At 46.6% G+C, this 25,055-nt stretch overlaps 1 protein-coding gene across 1 annotated transcript in view; it reads left to right on the top strand.

The window, feature by feature from the left end:
• The first annotated feature begins 796 nt into the window (after positions 1-796).
• The window catches only part of dnm3b (dynamin 3b), a 33,674-nt gene continuing 9,415 nt past the window's right edge, over positions 797-25,055 (top strand). The window contains exons 1-14 of the mRNA XM_056293585.1: positions 797-957; positions 4,168-4,241; positions 4,511-4,660; positions 5,974-6,177; positions 10,903-11,001; positions 11,388-11,548; positions 12,556-12,698; positions 12,911-13,046; positions 17,344-17,411; positions 20,382-20,520; positions 20,731-20,817; positions 20,997-21,067; positions 21,336-21,390; positions 23,530-23,643. Of these exons, the coding sequence (XP_056149560.1) occupies positions 797-957; positions 4,168-4,241; positions 4,511-4,660; positions 5,974-6,177; positions 10,903-11,001; positions 11,388-11,548; positions 12,556-12,698; positions 12,911-13,046; positions 17,344-17,411; positions 20,382-20,520; positions 20,731-20,817; positions 20,997-21,067; positions 21,336-21,390; positions 23,530-23,643 (1,662 nt within the window). The remainder of the gene's footprint in view (positions 958-4,167; positions 4,242-4,510; positions 4,661-5,973; positions 6,178-10,902; positions 11,002-11,387; positions 11,549-12,555; positions 12,699-12,910; positions 13,047-17,343; positions 17,412-20,381; positions 20,521-20,730; positions 20,818-20,996; positions 21,068-21,335; positions 21,391-23,529; positions 23,644-25,055) is intronic.

The raw sequence follows: 25,055 nt of genomic DNA, 5'->3' as shown, positions 1-25,055 counted from the left end.
TGAGTGTTCTCTGACGTCTGTCCGACCGGATCGGCGCTAAGGCCGGCACAGTTAACCCACGGGGGACGTTCAATTCAAGCCGATGCTCGGTTATACGTGCAGGTGGTGTTTGGATAATCGCACAGGCTCTCGTCGCTTGTCTTTGCTGCCTGATCCGTGCGTCGATTCAGCACTGGACAGCGACCGGGACGACTGGACACTGAAAAGACCGGAGGGATCTTGAGGGCGAGGTAGCGTGTAAATGACATCGTATCGTCATATTGACTCTTTTATATGCTTATTATGTATGCATGCATACATATTTTATTTTTTTTAACAAGAGTACTAACGTTCTCGGGTTGCAAGGACATTCACGTTCGCTCGTAAATGTGATTATGGAGCCTATGGAGCTGCACCACTCTCCAAATGCCCTTGAAACTCGTGTGTGTGTGTGTGTGTGTGTGTGTGTGTGTGTGTGTGTGTGTGTGTGTGTGTGTGTGTGTGTGTGTGTGTGGTGGTAAGCAACTGCGCAATTGTCTGCCCCTGTCTCCTCATCTCTCTCTCTCTCTCTCTCTCTCTCTCTCTCTCTCTCTCTCTCTCTCTCTCTCTCTCTCTCTCTCTCTCTCTCTCTCTCTCTCTCTCTCCCTCTCTCCTCAGTCAGTTCGACCCTTGCTTGGCTCGGGGCAATGTGCGGCTAGATGACTTCACCACATCAACAAGCACCGCGGTACCCTGGACTAATAAACTAATATAGCACTGCCACATCCCCCCTTTCTGTCCACTCTCTGATCTAAAGTCCCCGGTCCATATAGTCATCATGGGGAACCGAGGTATGGAGGATCTGATCCCGTTGGTCAACAAGCTGCAGGATGCCTTCAGCTCCATTGGCCAGGCCTGCAATCTGGACCTGCCGCAGATCGCAGTGGTCGGCGGACAGAGTGCTGGCAAGAGCTCCGTGTTGGAGAACTTTGTTGGCAGGTAGGAAAGCAAGCATGTAAAATTGACCACCAGAAATAGGATAATCCCTTCTCTCGTTAACCTTGAGAATGACATAACAGGCCTATGGGGCCAATCTCTCAGTAGTGTTCAGACCATTCTTCTCGGCCATATAAGTCACTGCTGCTTCCCAGCACCTTCTGCTGTTGGCGTTCCTATTATTTTCTGTACGCATGCTCAGAGTCCCGGTTGTCATCAGTTTATTTTTAACACTCACAATCCTATCTCATGGTAGAGGAAGAAAACAGTATTTGGGTTATAGCAACTCCTTTGAGATTTCAGTCCAATCTGCTCAACTGCACACATGACCTCTCGCAGTCCGAGATGTATCAATTCGCTCTGAGCAACCAGACATCCTCTCAGATGACATTGATATGTGACATTGCCACTGAATGAGATGGTGTTATGTGCGCTGTGGTGCATATTGCTCAAAATCACATTGCTGCATGTAACTTTAAGCATTCATTGTGCAGTGCTGACTACCACAGCCAAAAAAACGGAAAGAAGATGAATATTCATTATTGTGCCCAGGCTTTTGGTCAATTTAATGGACAGTTGCAATATAAACTGAGCGTCAAGATCAGAGCTATGTCAAAACCATTGCAAATAATGGATTTCATACAGATAGTAGGATTTGTAGCAGACTTGGGTCCCACAACCGACACTGTCACTGCTGCACAACCCCCCCCCCCAAAAAAACAAAAAACAAAATAACAAAAAAAAAAATCTCAGAGCAAACACTACGTGCAGGAACAACCAGAGACATATTAATGCATATATTTATTGGTAAATCTGTTACTAGATTGTCTTACTCTGCCCATTTCACACCTACTGCATGTCTATCCTTTCCAAAGGTGGAATCCCTCCCCTGGTGCTCTTTCTAAGTTTCTCCCTTTTTTCTTTTTTCTTTGGCACCGAAAAGTTTATTTTTCCTCATCCAAATCAATAAGGGTCTAAAGACAGGGTGCACCGTAAATTGCTTATTATTGCATAGACTTACTTTTTTCTTTTGCTGCTGAGTGTGTACCCCTGTTTGTTTTTGACGAATAAAGCACACTCTGATTGTATTTAATGTGAGTGGCCAGCCCATAGGTGGATTTGACATCCATCTATAGCTCCAGATGGATGCACAGATTCTGTCCGATACCGGCCACCCTTGAGAGTTGTATACTGCTGAATAATGGCCCATCCGTCTATAGCTAGTGCCCACGGTGCAGAATGGACAAGATGTTGACACACCCTTATCTGTCTAATTGTCCATTTACTTATTCATCTATTTATCTGTGTGCTTATTTCGTCACCAATGTATTTATTCTTTGCAACTAAACCCACATTATACATTGACTGATGCATATTAATAGGGTTCCTTGCAACACGTTCTTAAGAGCTGGAGTTGATTGCTATGGCCGGCATAGCTCTGGCCTGGCCTCTGTGGTTGCTTGGTTTCCACATGTACATACACACACACACACACACACACACACACACACACACTTCAGTGAAGTCATGGTTTTTAAACGAGAGAAGCTCTTCTACCTGCACAGCATGCATGTTGACTCTGAACGATTATTTCACCAGGTCAGACTGTGGTGCTAATTTTGTAGCACCAGCTTAAAACCAAAGGGGTTGTTCTGTAGTTTGACTATTCTGTAGTTTGAAGCTGAAATGCATGATTTTGTTGCCTGATTGTTGCAGTGAGGACTACCGACAAGGTGTCGCAGCCATAGCCGCTTGCGTGCCACCAGCTCAGCAGTAGATAGTTCCCTATCTTGCACAAATGGCATCTTCAAAACAAAACTAACACAGGCAATCGGATACAGTTTCCGGTGTGGGAAGATGGCGGCGCAAATTCACGCCTGCGGCAGCCTCACCCAATGCCGTCCATGCAGTGTCTTTGTCCACGTCTGCGTCTAAGTTTGTCTTCGTTTGATGGCAGGGAGAGCTTGGTCTGCTACGTCCTGTGGGCCCAGGGACCACGGCCCTGTCTGGAGCTGTTGCCCGAAGAGGTAACACCGAGGGCGGTCTGACAGGACGCGGAAGCAGGGCAGGCTAAGCTAACTGCTAGCCCATGCAGACCGGTAGTTCCGGTAGCACCGAGGGCGGTCTGGCGGCAGCCTCGCCTATCCTTAGCTGTATTTTTAGTGTCGTCATGTGGAGTGCAGGGAGGTGCGTCGAAGGTGTCTGGCTGGGAGAGCTAGTGTTGGATCGGCTGAGGGAGCATGGTCTGCTACATCCTGTGGGCCCAAGGACCACGGCCCTGACCGGCGCTGTGCCCGAAGAGGTAACACCGAGGGCGGTCTGACAGGACGCGAAAGCAAGGCAGGCTAAGCTAACTGCTAGCCAATGCAGATTGGCAGTTCCGACAGTCATCCTGGCTGGCGTTCATTTTCCTGGACAGTGATTTTTAATTTTTTTTTTTAATTTAGTGTAGATATATGTGTTAGTTTGGATATATGTGTTCTTGTAGTTTTTGGATATGTGTTTTTTTCTTTGTGTTGCACTGTTGTGGGCTGGGGGGAAACGATGTTTGTTTCATTTCATGTGTGCAAGTGCATGAAATGAAATGACCAAGTGTTTCTGATTTGTGATTACAAACTACAAACAGACTATACGGGAGTGCTGTTATATTGCAATATTGATTGGAGATTGGTGGATTACCTGTCCAACAGTAGTATCCTTCAGCATCATGTTTCAACCCCTTTTTTCTGCTTGCGTAGTGACATGTTTGCCGCTGCACCAGTGTTCGTCCTACCCAGTAACACATTTCAACAGCAGTATATGGAGAGTGTCTCCACCTATGGTTAAGATGTCACTTAGTGTTACGTAACCTGTTTTCATGATCCAGACGAATAAATTAGCTATAAACTAATGAGGAAAAATCCAACGTGGAGTTCAGCTTTAGCTGATCTTGAACAAGACATTAAATTCTACTATAGATTATATCTTAGACTGGATCTGTAAGCTCTTACAACCACTGACATTGTGTGGCCTTCAATATGAAGTACATAAAGTGCACTTGTCAGAATATGTACTGTGATTAGTAGCTGCAAATGGCTTCTCTTAACAGGGTTAAGAAAAAAAAAATTTCTGAAAAATGTCATCCCAGTGACAACAACCCCCCCGTTTCATAAGTCTTTAGATTTCTACTGACATTTCTTTTCTTTGGGTTTTGATCGGCTTGTCTTCTCTCAGGGACTTCCTGCCCCGCGGATCTGGTATCGTCACCCGCAGGCCCCTGGTTCTGCAGCTTATCAGTGCCAATGCAGGTGGGCTCACACTCCGAGACACACACACACACACACACACACACACACACACACACACACACACACACACACACACACACACACACACACACACACACACACACACACGCTGAGCTTCCCACGCTCTGCTTTTCAGATGACAGTTTTCTCACCGCCTTTGTTTTCCTTTCTCACAAATCTTCCTCATACAGACACACACAGCCCCCACACCCTGTCTCCGGTACACCAGTAATCATACTTACATATATTCTTATTGTGCTTCCTCTCAGAATGGGCTGAGTTTCTACACTGCAAAGGGAAGAAGTTCACAGAGTTTGACGAGGTCCGCCAGGAGATCGAGGCGGAGACCGACCGCATCACAGGGGCCAACAAAGGCATATCCCCCATCCCCATCAACCTGCGCGTCTACTCCCCTCACGGTACGAAGCTCTCGCTCAACTTCTTTCCTTTGGCTCTCAAGTATACATGCTAAAAATGCACTTGACTCAAAGTAGGCCATGGCAACCTGTGAATCATTGTACTCTCTAAATGAATGGAGTGTACATTTAGAGAACTGGGTCATTATTAGAAAAAAAAGAAAAGAATATGTTCTTGGAATGAATTTGCAGACAAAATAATGATAGATGGAGACATCATGGCCCTGTCTAAGAATGAAGAGGACTGAATAGATGTACGTAAAGGTTAATACAGAATATGACCAAGTTTTTGCATTCAGATACACTTTTTCCTTTTGGCTTTGGTGAGTTCACCGTCTGTCATAACCAGACACTTGAAATGAAAACATTTGCTGTCATCTGTTCCATGTTGGGGACAACTCCATTGATAATGAGAAAGAAGCAAGAGGGCTAAATGCTACCACACGCATTTTGCAATCACATAAGCAGTTTCTAATTCTAGATTTTTGAGAACATAAACTCCAATGGTAATACTATTGGTAATTTAATATAGAAAGTAAGTGGTTGGGCATAGGTTCGAATCCCCCATGATACCTCCTGCTTGGTTGGGCATCCCTACAGACACAATTGGCTGTGTCTGTGGGTGGGAAGTCAGATGTGAGTTTGTGTCCTGGTCGCTGCACTAGCGCCTCCTCTGGTTGGTCGGGGCACCTCTTTGGGGGAGGAGGGGGAACTGGGGGGAATAGCGTGATCCTCCCGCGTGCTATGTCCCCTTGGTGAAACTCCTCACTGTCAGGTGAAAAGAAGCGGCTGGTGACTCCACATTTATCGGAGCAGGCATGTGGTAGTCTGCAGCCCTCCCCGGATCAGCAGAGGGGGTGGAGCAGCGACCGGGACGACTCAGGGAGTGGGATGATTGGCCAAGTATTGGCGAGAAAAAAAAAGGGGGGGGTTAAAAAAAAAGTGAAAGTGAGTGGTAGTGTGTTTCCTGTCAAATATTTCTCAAGATGGGGTCCGGTGTAATTTGGGCTAAACTGCGGCCATGAGCAGTACTTATTTAGATATTGGGCACAATAATATACTAACTAACACACATGTTGTAATTGACATTTTAACCTTAGTTTCATTTTGGGTTTGATATAAGGGCAAAAAGGCCAGAATGTTTTACGTCACTTACATCTTTCCACCTGTGCGGGTCTATTTTCTGTCTATGGGGAGAGCAGATAAATGTGTGCAAAAGAAGCTTTAGGTTTTTCCTGTTCACTGACTATAGGTTACAGAAATGACATACAGGTACATGGGAACTCTTGGGTTGATTTGCTTTCCTCTCCCTGCAGTGTTGAACCTGACACTTATCGATCTGCCGGGGATCACCAAGGTGCCGGTTGGGGACCAGCCTGTGGACATCGAGCAGCAAATCAGGGACATGATTATGCAGTTCATCACCAGAGAGAGCTGCCTGATTTTGGCTGTCACACCAGCCAACACTGATCTGGCCAACTCCGATGCCCTTAAATTAGCGAAGGACGTCGACCCCCAGGGTAAGGCAGAGGAAGGAGGCCGGGGACAGGGTTTGTGCTGGGTAGAAGGGAAGAGGAAAGAGGAAAAGATGGTAAGGAAGCAAGGAGAAGTGGAAAGCACTGGTGTAGCCAGGAATGCATTTGGGGGTGGGGGTTGAAAACTATATTCAGCATGCAAGAGATTATAGCCCTTGTAAGCTACAGTGATGTAAGTGTGTTTGGGTTATGTGAATGAGCTGCAGTCAGACTAAATGTGACACGCGGCAGCAGAGATAGAGCTAGTAATGTGGTTGGTCAGACAGCCAAAAACTCTTTGACAGCTCCTTTGAAAGTGACTAACATGTTTGCACGGTGGTGGATGGCTCAGAGCTTTAGCACTGCTATCATGTGCTGGCTCACCTTGATGTCCATGTGCTCCCAGAGCAAGACACGTGCTGTGCCTGCCCGTTAGATCAAGTATCAAATATCAAAAAGACATATATGTTAGGATTAATACTCCTGTCTTTGCCCTTGACCAAGGCATGGCCCGGGTGCTGCATGGCGGCTGCCCACTGCTCCTAGCTACACAGCTAGGATAGGTTAAATGTAGAGCGTAATTTCCCCACGGGGATCAATAAATTATCTCAAAATCAAAAATAAATAAATAAATAAATAAATAAATCTCTTCCAAGTCAAACATGTAGTCAGTGTTAATTCCTCAGTCATTCTTTTATGGATTCCTAATTGTGTATGTTACCTTTATAGCACCCCAAAACACTCAAACATTGAACATTTAATCGACCGTTTAAATGACTGTGTATTTGGCAGTTTTTTACCATAGTTGATGTGACGCTGCCTGTACATGCTATTTTTTCCCAGTAGTTATTACACTTGGCGTGTTCAGGGTCCTCGCTCTGCTGCACACTTCTGAACACACACACACACACACACACACACACACACACACACACACACACACACACACACACACACACACACACACACACACACACACACACACACACACACACACACACACACACACACACACACACTTGCCTATGTGGCGTCACCTGTTGGTCACTTGCACATCGAAGATAAGAGCGAAGGAAGAATACAAATCAATAGTAAATTATTTGTGTAGTATCTGTTCTTTAAATCTGGGAAAACAATAAGGGGAATCGTTAAGGCAAGTGTTTAACATTTTGAGTTGGGGGGGGCAGAGTCATCATTGGCAGACAATTTTGACAACATATACATAGTGAATACTTTTTATAGGTACTGTGTAAAGTATTCACACCCTTGCAAGTTTTTGTTTTAATAGTGTACAACATGGAATCACAGTGGATTTAATTTGGCTTTTTTTTTGTGACACTGATCAACAGAAAAATACTCTTTCATGTCAAAGTGAAAACAGATATCTACAAACTAGTCTACATTTATTACAATTATTAAACACAAAATAATTGATTTGCATAACTATTCACCCCTTTTAAGTCAATATTTAGTTTGATGCAATTTGGCAGCAATGGCTGCCTTGAGCCTGTGTGGATAGGTTTCCATCAGCTTTGCACATCTGGACAAGTGCCCACGCTCTGTCAGGTCGCATGGTGGTTTTGAGTGAACAGTCTTTTTTTTCCCCCCCGAGTTCAGCCACAAATTCTCAACTGGATTGAGGTCTGGATCCACTTCAGCACATTAACATTGTTGTTTTTAAACCATTCATATGCAGCTTTGGTTGTGTGCTTGGGGGTCATTGTCTTGCTGGAAAAGAAATCTCTTAAGTTGCAGTTCTCTTGCAGACTGCATCAGGTTTTCCTTCAGGATTTTGTTGTATTTTGCTGCATTCATTTTACCCTCTACCTTCACAAGCCTTCCCGGGTCTGCTGCAGATAAGCATCCCCACAGCATGATGCTTCCACCACCATGCTTCATGATGGGGATGCTGTGTTTGTGATGATGTGTGGTGTTGGATTTATGTCAAACATAGCACCTAATCTGGTGGCCAAAAAGCTAAATTTTGGTCTCATCAGACCATTGCAACATCTTCCAGCTGACACCAGACTCTCCCACATGCCTTCGGGCAAACTGTAGCTGAGATTTCATGTGTTTTTTTTGTTTTGTCCCCCCCCCCCCCCAACAGTCACTTTCTCTTTGCCACTCTCCCATAAAGCTGCAACTCATGACGATCCCAGGCAACAGTTGTTGTATGCACAGTCTCTCCCATCAGAGGAGTTGTAGGTCTGCTGGCCTCCCTTGTTAGTCCCCTTCCTGCACGGTCACTCTGGTTTTGAGGACATCCTGCTCTAGACAGATTTTTGGCAGCACGGTGCTCCAGGGGTTAGCGCTGTCGCCTCGCAGCAAGAAGGTCCTGGGTTTGAACCTTGGGGTTGTCCAAGCTTGGGGGTCATCCCAGGTCGTCCTCTGTGTGGAGTTTGCATGTTCTCCCCGTGTGTGCGTTGGGTTTTCTCTGGGTGCTTCAATTTCCCCCACCATCAAAAAGACATGCATGTTAAGGTTAATAATCCTGTCTGTGCCCCTGACCGAGGCAATGGAAGGAAGAACTGGAGTTGGTCCCCGGGTGCTGCATGGCAGCTGCCCACTGCTCCTAGCTACACAGCTAGGATGGGTTAACTAGAGACAGGAATTTCCCCACAGGGATTCATATCCATCCATCCATCCATTATCCAAACTGCTTATTCTGCTCTCAGGGTCACGGGGATGCTGGAGCCTATCCCAGCAGTCATTGGGCGGCAGGCGGGGAGACACCCTGGACAGGCCGCCAGGCCATCATGGGGCAGGGATTAATATAGTATAGTATATCAAAATAAAATTTAAAAAAAACTGCGCCATGTTCTTTGCATTTCTTAATAACTGGGATACTCAGTAACTTAGACATTTTCTTGTACCCATCCCCTGACTTATGCTTTCCAACAACACTTTCACAGATTTGCTTGGTGTGTTTGTTGGTCTTCATGGTGTAGATACTGACGCACCAGTAACTGGGCCTTCCAGAAAGACCACCGGAACACTTCCGGATACCTTGAAAACAGGACGCCAGGAGAGAGGGATAGAAAACCCTAGCTGCCAAGCCGCACTGTATTAGATACGCAGCCTAGCCGTAGCTACGATGCCCAAAAGTTGCTGTGTGGTGGACTATACTGTTAACAAGGAAAACAACCCAAATATTCGTTTTTTGTATTGCCTAAAAGGCAGAAGGAGGGAGTAAAACGATTGAAATGGCTCCAGGCGATCAGAAGGAAAGACAACTTTGGGATCCTGACAGCAAACATGTTTACGTCTGCGGTCTGCACTTCATCACTGGTAATGTTAGCTAGTTTAACTAGCTAATAATGGGTTACGTCTATTCTACATTTTGAGCCGGTGGCTATATGGAATTCCACAGTTAGCTAAACCTGTCTGAATGGGATCACATTCTTCAAACCCATATGTATTTTTATCTTTTAAAAATCATAAAATGGTCCCTCCCCCCTGAATATTTGGTCACATGCTCAATTTTGTTTATCTTTCCTAGAAACAAGGGGTAACTACCCCGGTCTCCCTTACCCAGCTAAAATGCAAACATTGTTATCACATTATTATTGTCATCCTTATTGAGTAGTATATCATGCATCATTGTATGCAGTCATGTGTAATCCAGTAAAAAGTAATAATTGAATAAAATGCAAACATTTGTTGAAAATGTAGCCTAGTTCCTATGTCTTTTCCCCATGGCTGCTCTAGGTCATGATGTGTGATTTAATTTTTGCCTTTTATCATTTCAGGGTGTAATGCAAAGGACCCCATGCACCCGGACTACTGTCCCTTGAAAGGACACTGGCCACCGATACTGCGAATTTTTCGCAAATATCGGTTCTTGTCCGCAGCAGCCAACGTAGCGACATAGTTAGCCATTTAAACCGTGTTCAAATTTGCCGGCTTCTATCCCCCTCTAGCTCCCCCCGCTCTAACGTTCGAACGCGGAAGTGCAGTGGTCTATAAAGGTGTATTTATATTACAATCACCTGAAACACCTCGAGTGCACAGGTGATCTCCATTAACTAACTTTGTGGCACCAGTCATGATTTAGATGAGTCCCATTAAAGGGGGGGGGATACTTATGCAGTCAATTATTTTGTTTTTTATATTTGTAATTAATTGAGATCATTTTATAGTGATCTGTTTTCACTTTGACATGAAAGAGTCTTTTTCTGTTGCTGTGTCAAAAAAAAAAGCCAAATTACATCCACTGTGATGCAATGTTGTAAAACAATAAAACAAAAACTTCCAAGGGCTATAGGAATTTTTTTTCTAAGTGAAAGGTGATGTAGACATTTAAAATGCAATCCTTTATCTTAATATGTAATGACTGCAACCTGCTGACCTTTGAGTACCAACTCATGCCCTCTGGCAGGTGCTATAGGCTACACAAATGCAGACTGAATAGGTTCAGAGAGTAATTTGTCCTCCTGTCAATCAAGCAGATTAATGAGTAATAGTTCCCATGGTGACGTGGAGTGCCCCCCATGAGACTGTGAAACCTTGTCATGGAGGGACTGACGGGAGTTAAATTTTAGTATACAGTCTTTTTTGCTCATTTTTAACAATACTAACTTGTGTTTTTTTGCAGCATTTTTTTCTCCTCTTTTTGTTTGTTTGTCTATATCTTAAATGTTAAATGTTGGATAAGCAGCAAGTGATGTCCCAGACAATTTCCGCTTTGGGGACAATCAGGTCGATCTTATCTTGTTTTTGAACCTCTGCCAGGTCTGAGAACTATTGGGGTCATCACCAAGCTGGATTTGATGGACGAGGGCACAGATGCCCGAGATGTCCTGGAGAACAAGTTGCTACCACTGCGAAGAGGTATGTGTGTGAGTGTGTGTGTCAGAGAGAGAGAGTTAGAGCGAGAGAGAGAGAGAGAGAGAGAGAGAGAGAGAGAGAGAGAGAGAGAGAGAGAGAGAGAGAGAGAGAGAGAGAGAGAGAGAGAGAGAGAGAGAGAGAGAGAGAGATGTACCTGAATCAGCCAGATTCACTATTTCTATAGTCCTTCCTCATTCTCAATCTCTGGCCTGCTCTCTCTGTCTATCTAGATTGCAGTATTCAACAGACAACAGACTCAGACCCTCTCTGATTCCTTTTTCACATGTCCTCATCACACCCATGCTACCCCTGCTGTTAAATTTTTGGTATCCTTTAACCGTAGTGCATATGATTTCTTTCAATTTGCATGCGTGTTCACTTATCCTCAGGTTATATCGGGGTGGTGAACCGCAGTCAAAAGGACATTGATGGGAAGAAGGACATCAGGGCAGCTCTGGATGCAGAGAGGAAGTTTTTCTTGTCTCATCCCTCCTACAGACATATGGCTGAAAAAATGGGCACCCCACGGCTACAGAAAATCCTCAATGAGGTGATTATAGACAGATTCTCACAGCTTCTCCCAAGTGCTCTTTCCATGCTTAAAAATGGTGGCCCATTTGCCTACCAACACAGGGCTCTGCGGTTTGAATCCCCGTGTTACCTCCGGCTTGGTCGGGCGCCCCTACAGACACAAATGGTCGTGTCTGCTGATGGGAAGCCGGATGTGGGTATATGTCCTGGTCGCCGCACTAGCGCCTCCTCTGGTCAGTTGGGGTGCCTGCTCGGGGGGGGATGGGGAACTGGGGGGAATAGCGTGATCCTCCCACGCGCTACGTCCCCCTGGCGAAACTCCTCACTGTCAGGTAAAAAGAAGCAGCTGGTGACTCTACATGTATCGGAGGAGGCATGTGATAGTCTGCAGCCCTCCCCGGATCAGCAGAGGGGGTGGAGCAGAGATCGGGATGGCTCAGAAGAGTGGGGTAATTGGCAAAGTACGATTGGGGAGAAAAAAAGGGGGGGAGCATTGCAGGACAATGCAATTCAAGGCGTGGATTGATCTTAAAAGTTTTCAGTCTGGTCCGCACTATGAACTGATAACAGCTTCATGTTAATTAAAATGAAATAGCATGACATGTTGTTTTGTTTAGATATGATTTGATTCTGGCCTTACTGAAGTTGGCTGCCTCATGTGTGAAACAATGATATCTTAATATTGTTTAACCGAAACGTTGGGACGTCAACACCCCCCCCCCTAATATTATTACTGGAGGGGTGTATCTGGCACTTTGCCCCCCCCCCCAACCCAGCGCTAGTGCATGCAAGATGAAGAACTCACCTTCTCTTCTCAGTTCAGCTCCTAACAATGCTTCGTGTCACTCAGTCATTTCCGGTTATTTATTGCATCAGTTCCCCCCCCCCTCGCTGACAGCTGATGTATGCGCTGTGCATTTCAGCCTCTCTATGCAACCAAACTCCCCATGACGTATTTGCCCCCAGAGGCATGAACACATGATCATAATTGATTTGGTTTCACACGCTGGCGTTGTGTTTCCATAGCAACTGACCAACCACATCCGGGACACGCTGCCGGCATTCCGCAGTAAGCTGCAGTCCCAGCTGTTGGCACTGGACAAGGAGGCAGAGGAATACCGGGGATACCGACCCGATGACCCGTCCCGGAAGACCAAACAGCTGCTGCAGTCAGTACAACTTTCTATTTGTCTTTTTTCCCCATACATGTTTATTAATTAAAAAGCCTAGTTAACTACAGGACTGGTGTGATGCTGACATATTGTAAAGCCAAAATAAAGGCTCTTTCCAAACACCCCTTTATTTGTCACGCATTATGACTGTCAAGTCTAAGCTGTTTTTTTTTTCCTTTATATTTTTGTATTCATGATTTTTTTTTCAGGATGGTGCAGCAGTTTTCCGTGGACTTCGAAAAGCGAATCGAGGGTTCGGGAGACCAGGTGGACACGGTAGAGCTGTCAGGTGGAGCTAAAATCAACCGCATCTTCCACGAGCGGTTCCCCTTTGAGCTGGTCAAGGTGATGTCCCTCAGAAAGGCAGACAGTGAGACTGCTCTCACTCCTTCATCTGGCTCTGTCTCCTTCCATGCTCCTCATCCTCTCTCTCACCTTCATCCTATTTTCACCTTTGTATGCTTGTGTTTTTTGCACTGATGGCTTATCCCTCTCCTGGCCGTGTCTCCTGGCCGTGTCCATTTTATCTCTAAAACCAAACTCTTTAAGTGGTTATCCATAGTTTTCTTCAGTTTTGGTGGATTTGGCAAAATCTCGTGGTCACAAGAGTATTGTGGTGAGCCAGTGTAGAAGAATGAGTCGAGAGGCAGAGATCTCTTTTTAATGGTACCTCCCATGTCCCATACACCGCACAACCCCGGGAGTGCTCTTTTATTTACACACCAAAACTAACATTACAACAATCTCCCCCAGAGATCACCACTGGAGTCGTCAGTCCAAGTCACGGTCCTGCAGTCAGTCAGTCAGCAAATGGTCGTCTAACCAGTCCGAGTCAAACCCCCAAACAATCAACACACCCCAACATGAAAAGAACATTTGAACATGTAAAAATACAACATAAATTGTAACAGTTTCACTCAACATTAACAGTCCCATGAGCCCTTGCGCTTTCCCAGCACAGAGCCGCCACAGTCAGAGCAACTGCTTCCTCCGGTCACTACATAACCCCCACTTGAGGGTCAGTCATCCTTGAATACCCCATCACCCAATACATAGTACCTCAAATGTCCAGGGTGTCATCGCTGGCGAACAGGCTGCCTGGGGCTCACAGTTAGCATAACTGGGGGAGAGGCACACTGATCGGCACATGGGGTGCTACTGTCACCCCCGGCCCCAACAACAGGCGGAGCAAGGGGGTGATATGGGGAGAGTCGGTCCTGGTGCAGCACCATCGTGTGCTCCTGGCCAGGCATGCGTACCCAGTACACCACCTCAGACAGCCAGCCCACAACCTCGCCAGGCCCCTGCCAGTGGCTGCACATCTTCGGGGAAATCCCCTTCTTGCAAACAGGACAATACACCCATACCTTGTCCCCTGGCAAGAAGGCCTCCCCAAGACACTGTGTCATAGGCCCTCTTCTGCCACACACTGGAGCCGGCCCGGGCCTGGCAGTTGCAGGAGTTGCAGCAGTGTGCGTGTAGCTCCACGTCTCGTCGACAGCTAGGCCAGTAGAACTGCCCCCTGAGGCAGTGGAGGGTCTTGGTGTTCCCATAGTGCCCTGCCCCCACTGAGCCATGGACCATCTGGAAAACCTGAGGACAGAGCACACGGTGCACAAATAGCTGCAGGAGGTTATTCCCTCATCTGGGAGCTTGCCTCTGGTACGTCAACCTGTTGTGGAGCTCAAAGTTGCCCTATTGAGAGTGGTAGGCCTTTACCTCGGGCCCCAGCGCAGATACCTGTGTCCACTCAGGCCGTCACCCTGTCTCCAGCCAGCCCCTCACCAGTGCCAGGGTCCCTTCTGCCTCCTACTGCTGCCTCAGTTGCTGTGTGGTCAATGGGAACCACCTCTCCTCATTGCTGGTGGTCTGGGCAGCCGCCACCATTGGGTGTCATCTGGCCCCATTTCTCTTGCCGCTGGCAGCAGTGACACTCCAGTGCCGCACCAGGGCTCTGTGCCTGCTGAGCAGAAGCTGCTCTGTGACTGGCTTGCTGGTCCCTGGCCCACTCAACTCCTGGCCAGTCCAAAGCACCATGGTCTTCGTGCCGAGGGTGATGGTTTTCTTCGACACGTTAACATAGGCTCCCCAGTGGGTCAGAAGGTCCAGGTCGATGATGCACAGGTCTTGGGGTGAGCCAGAACTCGTGTGCCAGCTCCTAGTCTACAGCCTGGACTCACAGTGACTTCTTCCCTCTCATGCCAGCTTTTTCTCTTGTCACTGTCATCAGCTGGGTGTTGGTTGGTGATCATGCCACCAAGAGTGGGCTGGTGGTACCCGGGAGGATGCCAGGTCACACCAAAGAAATGGTAGACCCCGTGCCTACCAGGGCCTGGCAGGATTGACCGTTGAGTTGTCAATTCAGATACAGTCCTTTGGCGTGACCTAGGCAGCCAACCAGCATGCATCGGCCTTGAGGGGGGCTGGAGACTGGAGTGGCAGTCTCCTCACTAGGCCACTCCATTGTCGTTTCCCTGCCAGCCGAGTGAGTCTGGCTTTCGGTGCTGGGCAGTTGCTGGCTGTGTGACCAGGCTCGTCACACTGGTAACAGCAGTCAGTTGGCCGGGGTGGAAGCCGCCTGGAGGTTGGAGGCCATTGCCAAGACTGCTGTGGCAGAAGCCAAACTTGGTAGTCCTCTTCTACCTCTTCCTCTTCATCGTCGTCGGCATACCAGACTTGCAGTTGGAGAGCGGGGGCCTTCTGCTGGGTAAGCCACGTGGAGAGTACCACCTCGGCCTGTTCAGCTTCACAGAGAGCCTCGCTGAGGGATTTGGGCATGGCGAGGCAGACATGCTGGCGCAACTGCTCTGGCATGAGCCCTTGCAGGAAAGTGTAGAGGGCCAGCTCATCTTGGGTGACTGCACTGAACTGCAGGTAACCATATCGGGCACATTTGCTGCAAAGGTGCCCAGGCTCTCTCCCTCTTGTCAGCAGTAGCTGGCTAGCTGCTCCCTGTTCTGGTCAGTGAAGGGTTGCTGCCCAAATTGCCTCTCCAGCACCATGGTCAGGGCCTGGAGGTCCCGCTGCGGCTAGGTCGAAGGGCACCTGCAATGCCTTTCCCTCCAATGCCAGAGCCAGGCAGCTTCTTCATTGCGTCATCCGTTGTGCCATGCCACTAGTTGGACTTGCGAGAGGTACATCGCTAGCTGTGTTATCCCGGTGTACTTGGGCAGCTTGGCTGGAGTTCTATGTGCAGCATCCCTCCCGGTCACTAGGGGATGGTCGGTGGCGGCATGCAGCAGGTGTTCCTCGGTATTGGCCCTCCTGACCTCTAGGGGGTGGTGGGGCCGCGGTGCACTGCAGCCATCAGGATTGGCTGGAAAACTTCCATCTCTGGCGGGTTCTGTCTTTTGTCTTTTCCAACCGCCAGCGGGTCTGCTCACTGTTCCGCTCCAGTCTCTGGATCTCCTTCTCCATTCTTCAGCGAAATCCAACTTCTGACACCAGTGTGGCGAGCCAGCGTGGAAGAATGAGTCGGCAGACATCATATTTTAATGGCACCGCCCATGTCTCATATACCGCATGACCCCAGGAGTTCTCTTTTATTTACACACCGAGCAGAACTAACATTACAATGACACCCCCCCCCTGGCAAACGGTCGTCTACCCAGTCTGAGTCGAACCCCCAAACAATCAACACGCCCCATCATGAAAAGAACATCTGAGGACATAAAAAATACAACATAAATCGTAACAAATTAACTCAACATCAACAGTCCCATGAGCCCTTGCGCTCCCCCTGTGCAGAACCGCCGACAGTCAGAACGACCACTTCATCCGGTCGCTATGTTTTCATACAGCAAATCAATTTCCGTTTGGAACCAACGTTTACTCCGGAACTGCTGTCTACCATAGTAGTAGGAGTGCACTGAGAAGATAATCCAGCGATAGCATGCATATTTTAGTGAAAGAAAACTGAATAACAATGTCACCCGACATAGTAATATTGAGCAACACATCAAGGCATGTCAAACATTTCATTAAACTGAGTTAATGAAGTTTTGGATATCGTTTAGCTTTGCATTTTAGCGCCCATCTCTTGCTCTTCAGCATTCAACATTGAAAATTCGTCTTCTTTTGTAGGACGCTCGCTGCATTTCAGGTACGCGCACCATTACATTTGAATACATGGCGGGAACGGCAACCCCGCTGGCAACAATGGCAAATAGCATGTAGAGGAGCAGTTGCAGAATGCTAATACACTGAATGGAAGTTAACAAATACGGCATTTTTAATACTGTAGCGAATTCGGGGGGTAGCCCGGGAACTGCCGCAAGCCAGGACGCGTACCTGGATCTCCCGCACCACAGGCGACAACGTTAACCAGTCGACTAAAGGATCCGACCCGTTAGCCAAGGGCTAGCGAGTGTATTTATCCGTGCACGGTACAATACCAAAAAAAAAAAAAGAAAAAAAAGACTGACTACATTAGTTCTAGTCCATTGTCCACACTACTTGTGTGTTATTTTCAGCTGTCTGCCATTTCTTTGGCTCTTGCTCGCTTTTTCCCCAGTCCTTTAATCTTGTTGTGATCGCGCTTCTTTTCCTCTATACCACCTCTAATTTTTTTCTTCCTCCTCCCTTTCCACACCTTCCTTTCTCAACCTTCTTCCAACTCCCCCTTCTATCTCTCCACATTCAGATGGAGTGTGATGACAAGGAGATGCGGCGAGAGATCAGCTATGCCATTAAAAACATCCATGGCATCAGGTGTGTTTGTTTACTTAGCTGTGTTTTAGCACTTACTTATCTTTAGTTTTCTGCACCCACACACGTACCCCTTCAGCCGTGTTAAAGTCACTCTCTACCATCTGTTTTGCTGCCATTTTATTTTTCTCACCAGCATTTCCCTTCAGAGACACATGCGCTATCCGTTGGCTCGAGGCACGCAGCCAACTCGCCAGTAATGCTATTCACTAGCCACTGAGCTCTAGAACTGGTGGCTACGCCTTAGCTCTCATTTAACTCAGACTATATCCGGCAAACTGTAGCCCCCTTTTACACCAAACTGTTTAATTAATCACTGCAGAATCACGCTGAAACGAATTAAGCTGTTCAAGCCTAGAGGGCACAACTAAGCTGAATTTTTTAGTCTAGATGACATATCTAGTCTAAAACTGGGCTAAATTTGGTCGAAAAAATCTAGTAGACATCTAAATCGCAGCCTAAATAGCCACTACTTAAACAAAAGCAATTAGATGTATTCTTGCACACCTAGTATATGGACTTGTGCTGTATCGTTTAAACAGTCATGTTTTGGTGACGTGGGCGTGGCGGTCTATTCCGCTGCCTACTGACATGGGGATCGCCGGTTCAAATCCCGCGTTACCTCCGGCTTGGTTGGGTGTCCCTACAGACACAATTGGCCGTGTCTGCAGGTGGGAAGCCGGTTGTGGGTATCAGAATCAGGATACTTTATTCATCCCTGAGGGGAAATTGAGAAATTTTGTGTCCTGGTTGCTGCACTAGTGCGTCCTCTGGTCGGTCGGGGTGCCTGTTCGGGGAGGGGGGGGGGACTGGGGGGAATAGTGTGATCCTCCCACGCGCTACATCCCCCTGGCGAAACTCCTTGCTGTCAGGTGAAAAGAAGCAGCTGGCAACTCCACGTGTATCAAAGGAGGCATGTGGTAGTCTGCAGCCCTCCTTGGATCGGCAGAGGGGGTGGAGCAGCGACCAGGACGGCTCACAAGAATGAGGTAATTGGCCAAGTACAATTGGGGAGGAAAAGGGGGGGGGGCAAAAAAAGCCTAAATAAATAACAGTCACAGTTGTTTAGGCGATACCTGTGATAATTAATGATAACCGTTTAGTCTAAAAGATAGCTTCATTTAACCATATCTACTTTGGGCTAGATGAGAGCTAATGTATAGCCACTACGATGAAATTGGGTCTTAGTGGGTGTTTACACCTCTGAGCATCATTGAGTCATTCAATATACTGGGTTGTAACTGTGTTTGTGCCTTGGGAATTCACAGCGCATGTCACTTCTGAGTGTACTAATACAGATGTGCATAGCTACCTCACTGGAAAGAATGCATTTCTGGGGGTGTTTTTTGTTTGTTCAAACTTTTATGTGCTATATGTGTTTTATATGTGTTCATTCAACAACAATGGGCCACCACACCAGGCAAAGTATTGTCCCTGCCAGAGAGAAAATGAGGCGTTAAAAAAAAAAAATCCAGCCCAGACCTGATTTCTAATAAAAACATTAAAAGTTGAAGGATTGTTATTTGAAGTTACGGCAGTGTTTTTTTTTTTACAGTAGATTATACACAACACAGTCAGGTACAACTTTGGTGTTGCATCTCACAATAGGGATCTAAACTAAGATATAAAGAATTAAAAGCAAAATTACCACCAGAACACTGCTGCTACAAGAAATTACATTGTATACCGACCGGCCAAAACATTAAAAACACATACCCAATATTGTGTAGGTCCCTCTCATCACACCAGAACAGCTCTGACCCATTGAGGCATGGACTCCACAAGACCTCTGAAGATGTCCTCTGCTATTTGGCACCAAGGCCTTAGCAGCAGATCCTCTAAGTCCTGTAAGTTGCGAGGTGGGGCCTCCATGGATCAGGCTCATTCTTCCAGCACATCCCACAGATTCTCGATCGGATTGAGATCTGGGGAATTTGGAGGTCCAGGCAATACCTTGAACTCTTTGTCATGTTCCTCAAACCACTCCTGAACAATCTGCAGTGAGGCAGGGTGCATTATCCTGCTGAAAGAGACCACTGCCATCAGGGAATACTGTTGCCATGAAGGGGTGTACTTGGTCTGCAGCAATGTTTAGGTAGGTGGTACATGTCAAATAGCATCCACATGAATGCCAGGACCTGAAGTTCCCCAGCAGAACATTGTCCAGAGCAGCACACTACCTCCACCAGCTTGCCTTCTTCCCGTAGTACATCCTGGTGCCATCTCTTCCCCAGGAAAATTATGCACACGCATCCAGCTGTCCACATGATGTAAAAGAAAACATGATTCATCAGACCAGGCCACCTTCTTCCATTGCTCCGTGGTCCAGTTCTGACTCTCATGTGATCATCGTAGGGGCTTTCGGTGGTGGACAGGGGTCATCGTAGGCACTCCGACTGGTCTGTGGCTACACAGCCCCATGTGCAGCAAGCTGCGATGCACTATATTCTGACACCTGTCTATCATAGCCAGCATTCACTTTTTCGGCAATTTAAGCTACAGTAACTCTTCTGTGGGATCGGACCAGATGGGCTAGCCTTCGCTCCCCATGCACATCAATGAGCCTTGGGTGCCCATGACCTTTTTGCTGGTTCACAGGTTGTCCTTCCTTGTACCACTTTTGGTAGGTACTGACCACTGCATAAGCGGGAACACCCCATAAGACCTGCTGTTTTGGAGATGCTTTGACCTAGTCGTCTAGCCATCACAATTTGGCCCTTGTCAAAGTTGCTCAGATCCTTATGCTTGCCCATTTTTCCTGGGTCCAACACATCAACTTAAAGAACTGACTGTTCACTTTCTGCCTAATATATATACCACCCCTTGACAGGTGCCATTATAATGGGATAACCAGTGTTATTCACTTACCTTGTCAGTGATTTTAATGTTTTGACTGATTGGTGTATATGTTATATAGGAAACATTTTATTCATCTCCACTGTGTCAGTCCTCATCTCTCTTTGTGGGCTACAGGACTGGACTTTTCACCCCAGACATGGCATTTGAGGCCATTGTAAAGAAACAGATTGTAAAGCTAAAGGAACCGTGTGTCAAGTGTGTGGACATGGTCATTCAGGAACTGATTAACACCGTGCGCCAGTGCTCCAACAAGGTAGGTAAACCTCCTAGTTTCTAATGATGTCAATTATGATGATGTGAGACGAATAAATGGATTGAGGGGAGGATGGAAAGTAGGACAAAAATGATACAGAAGGTTGGAAAGAAGGAAAAAGGGAAATAAGTGGCAGCCCTTGACAAAGTCCATGTTGCTGCCTTTAGTGTGGAGTGATAAATGCTGATAGGGTGTGTGATGTACTTTCAGCTGGATTGCTTTCCCAGGCTGCGCGAAGAGACAGAGAGAATTGTGACCTCTCACATCCGAGACAGGGAGAGTCGGGCCAAGGACCAGGTAACGCTTTGTCTCCTCTCTCATATGAAGCATCCATCTCATTCTAACTCAAACCTGTTGTTGACAAGCTGCAAAGTGACATAAACGTTATGAACTCTCTAGCTTATAAATTAGGCAGAGTAAGATTTTTGTATATAAAAAAGAGTGACTATATGTGCTTCATCACCGTGCTGTTACAGGTCCTGCTGCTGATTGATGTCCAGCTCTCTTACATCAACACTAACCACGAGGACTTCATCGGCTTTGCTAAGTAAATGTCTCCAGAGGCCATCCATTAGTCTTACTACATCGCCATGTTGTGTTTACAGTGGAGCAGTAGGTCGGGGTAGTGTAAAAGTGATTATAAATCACGTACCCATACAGACCAGTGACCCAAGTGCAAATTCCAACACTTTCTCCTTTTGTTCTACTATCCTTTTTTTCTCTCCTCCTTATGTCTTCTTTTATCAGCATCTTAATCTCTTTCTCCTTGCCATCTTTTTTATTCCTGCCACCTCTCCTTTGTTCCTCCGCCACAGTGCACAGCAGAGGAGCAGCCAGACTAACAAGAGCCAGAGTTCGGCAGGAAATCAGGTGACCATTTGTTATGTCTTGTGTGTCACAAGGAGTGCAAGGTCAGGGTCGCGTGCTGTTCAACCACATAGTGGGCTGATGCATATTGCAGAGAAAGAGAGAGAAAGCGAGAGAGATACGACGGTGAAGAGTTTGTGATTCAAGGGGTTGTTTGTGTGCTTTCACTCTAGTGAATGTGACATACTGCACAAACTGTCCTGTCTACCTTTTAGCCTGTTTGCTCTCTTTCCTTTATAGTCATCTTGCGATGCATGCTCTGTTGTATTATGTTAGATATGTGGCACCGTTTTTGGTCAGTTGTGGTGGTATGATTTGGTTCTTTAAAAAAAAAACACAAAACGAATCTGACGCTGTTAGTTTATATCGCCATCATCACTGGTGTTGTTGTTGAGATGTCTTCCTTTGTTTAATTCCCCCCCCTCCCCCCCATGTCATCAAGGTGCCACTTTCCATTTCATCCTCACCCCTTAGTGAGAATCTCAGCTGCCCTGTTATGGGCGTCTGCTGGTGAGTATCACAGACTGTGGGTCACGTTTTTCCAATGCATAAAATTCTGCCTGCAGTAACACTTGCGCCCGTTGTGTGGTGCTCTCCAGCATTGCTTTCTGATGACTGTCTTTTTTTCCATCACATCTCATACACTGGAGCAAGTACCCCCCCCCCCCACCAAGCTGCCAAGGAATGGCATTTAGGTGTATAGGCAGAGGAAACTCAGAGCCAGACGATGTCATATCAACGGAGCTACGTTGCGTTATCTAGTGCCACTAGATGACTTAATCTCCCACATTCCTTCCTGTTTCAGGCCTCCTCTCCTCCTGCCTCTGGCCTGATTGTAAGAGTTTGCCGTTTAATGTCTAACACCCACTGAAAGCCCACAGACTATAAGGGGTTGCCTCCTAGATTTTGAAATAAATTTATTTTGGAGAAAAAGAAAACGTGTTTTAACCCTATATGACCCAGATCTGATCTATTCGTAGGACATCCAGGTGGTATGGCGGTCTATTCCATTGCCTACCAGCATGGGGATTGCCGGTTTGAATCTCTGGCTTAGTCGGGCATCCCTACAGACACAATTGGCTGTGTCTACAGGTGGGAAGCCGAATGTGGGTATATGCCCTGGTCACTGCACTAGCACCTCCTCTGGTCAGTTGGAGTGCCTGTTCAGGGAGGGGGGGGGGGACTGGGGGGAATAGTGTGATCCTCCCACACACTACGTCCCTCTGGCAAAACTCCTCACTGTCAGGTGAAAAGAAGCGGCTGGTGACTCCACATGTATCGGAGGAGGCATGTGGTAGTCTGCAGCCCTCCCCGGATTGGCAGAGGGGTTGGAGCAGCGACCGGGACAGCTCGGAAGAGTGGGGTAATTGGCCGGGCACAACTGGGGAGAAAAAAGGTTGGGGGGAACCCCCCCCCCAAAAAAAATCTGATCTATTCATCTGTGTTGTTAGGCAGCAATGACATGATCACATGTCGGTCACATAGGGTTATAAATGTGATTTCTTTAAGTGTGCTGTCACAGATCAAGCCACGAAACAACTCTCTGATTTGTGCCGAGGGCTTTATAATCATTCTGTCTGGGTAACCTCCTTAGTGAGTCTTAGGCTGTCCAAGACTGACACCAAGCTAACTTTATAATCACTCAGCGCTATGCCCACTGGCTTGTTTATGTGGGCCTAACACAGTGGCTAATTAGTACACGTATGCTTATATTGTCTACCTAAAGCACGTAACACGATGTTCACTTAACAGGCTAACACGGGCCTTTGTTTGTGGCTTTGTGAACACAGTGCCTTGAAGGAGAATGCACTGAAACACAGTCACAAGTCAGGGACTGAACGACTCACATACGTAGACACACATGCATTTACACACCTAACCCAGCATCACACATCTCACACGTGCACACATTTCATTGCATTTTTATGCATCGATGTTTAGCATAGATTGGTTTCGGGGAAGATTTGCCTGGGTCTCGCTGTAAAGTCGTGTGAGAAATGGCAAGAAATGCAGAAATGGAAGTGGTTGAACGGTTGCTATAGGGTACTTTAATGGAATGGCATTTCTGTTTTTTACGCTCTTCCTCCCCCCCCCCCTCATTTGTTTTGACACTGCAACCATATGTGACCTCTGACCTTGCAGGTCATTCGCAAAGGCTGGCTGACCATTAACAACATCAGTATCATCAAAGGTGGGGCCAAGGAGTACTGGTTTGTGCTGACCGCCGAGAGCCTTTCTTGGTTCAAGGATGATGAGGTGAGTTTAGCCCCCTGCTACTGTAAGATTTGGCTTTACCCCAGATTACAACTAAGATTAGAGGTAGATTTTGATGTGTTAGATGTTTTTGATCTTTTGGCTGATGGAGTCTTTAAAAAAAAAGTGCATTTACTATGTCACTCTGGTCATTGAAAGCCTTATCCTGATCAGTCAGTGAGCAGTGATGCGCCTCACTCTTCCAAACCTGTGATCCTTATAAAGCGTTTGAGAAAACTCTCACTGTCAAATATTTTCTCCATTTTCCTAGCTATTATCGAAAAATAAACAAAAGCTGCATTCTCGTTTTAAATGTAACTTGACACAACTCCCGCAGTCATAGTCAGAAAATGCTATGCCAACATCGCCAGTTGAGGTGGCTGTTGGATCGTGCAGAGGCTCTCTGCAGGACTTGGTTTAAAGAGGAGAGAAAGCCAGTCAACCCTATACCACAATTTTATTTTCACCATTATTTCCATTCTTGATACCAATACAGTGAAAAACAGATTAGCAACAGAGAGTAATGTGTTTCAGCTGTGTCTTCAACAAGTGGTCCAATCCCCTCGCCCTCCTCTCAAGTATGGGTAGGATGATCCCATACTGGTGGGATGTAGTGTCTGGTCCATCCTGATGGTTCGGCAGGCTGATGTCTGTCTGCCTGTCTGTGCCTGCTGTACAGGTCTGGGGAAGTTCTGCACAGCAAGTGTAGACAGGCAGACAAACTGCAACTCCGTCAGCCAGTTCCTTCCATTTTGTTGCTCATCAGGCATTATTTACTCTCATTTAGGTACTGTTCCAAGATCCTGTAATAAATACAGTATATACAGTAGAGTAGAATATTCTAAAAAAGTTTAAAAAAAATACAGATGGATATAGACAATAGTGCACTAAAACTTATTTCAACATGTGGTAGTTGTAATAGACGAGTTCAAACTGACACGTTTGGCAGGTAGTCGCTCCTTAACATTACTCGGGCACATGTGACCAGAAAATTTAAAGTTTATATATATATTCTTTGTGTGAGTACAGATGAAGCAGTTCACCGGAGAGAACCTGGGTATTGTCCTGTTTTGTCTCATAGTTTCTCCTTTCTTCTGTCTTCTTTCTCCACCTCTTGGAGTTAAGGCGTTTGCTTCCTTCCTGCAAGTTCGGAACGAAACCATATCCAACCAAATGTTCACTCACAGACACAAAAATAAATGAAAGCATACTGGGCTCAGACAGCACAGAGACTGTAATGCACTGGGTTTAGAGATTGTCATTTGATACGTTAGTGCAGTGATGCTGGAAATTATAGAGTCTGTTGCCATTGCCTTGTATATTTCTGTTTTACACTCGTTGACTCAGTTGAACTTTCTATAATCACACACACACACACACACACACACACACACACACACACACACACACACACA

This window comes from Lampris incognitus, chromosome 14 (genome assembly GCF_029633865.1).
Source record: "Lampris incognitus isolate fLamInc1 chromosome 14, fLamInc1.hap2, whole genome shotgun sequence".
In the NCBI taxonomy this organism is placed as follows: domain Eukaryota; kingdom Metazoa; phylum Chordata; class Actinopteri; order Lampriformes; family Lampridae; genus Lampris; species Lampris incognitus.
The sequence above is the reverse complement of the archived record's forward strand: the minus strand, read 5'-3'. Positions and strand labels throughout refer to the sequence as shown.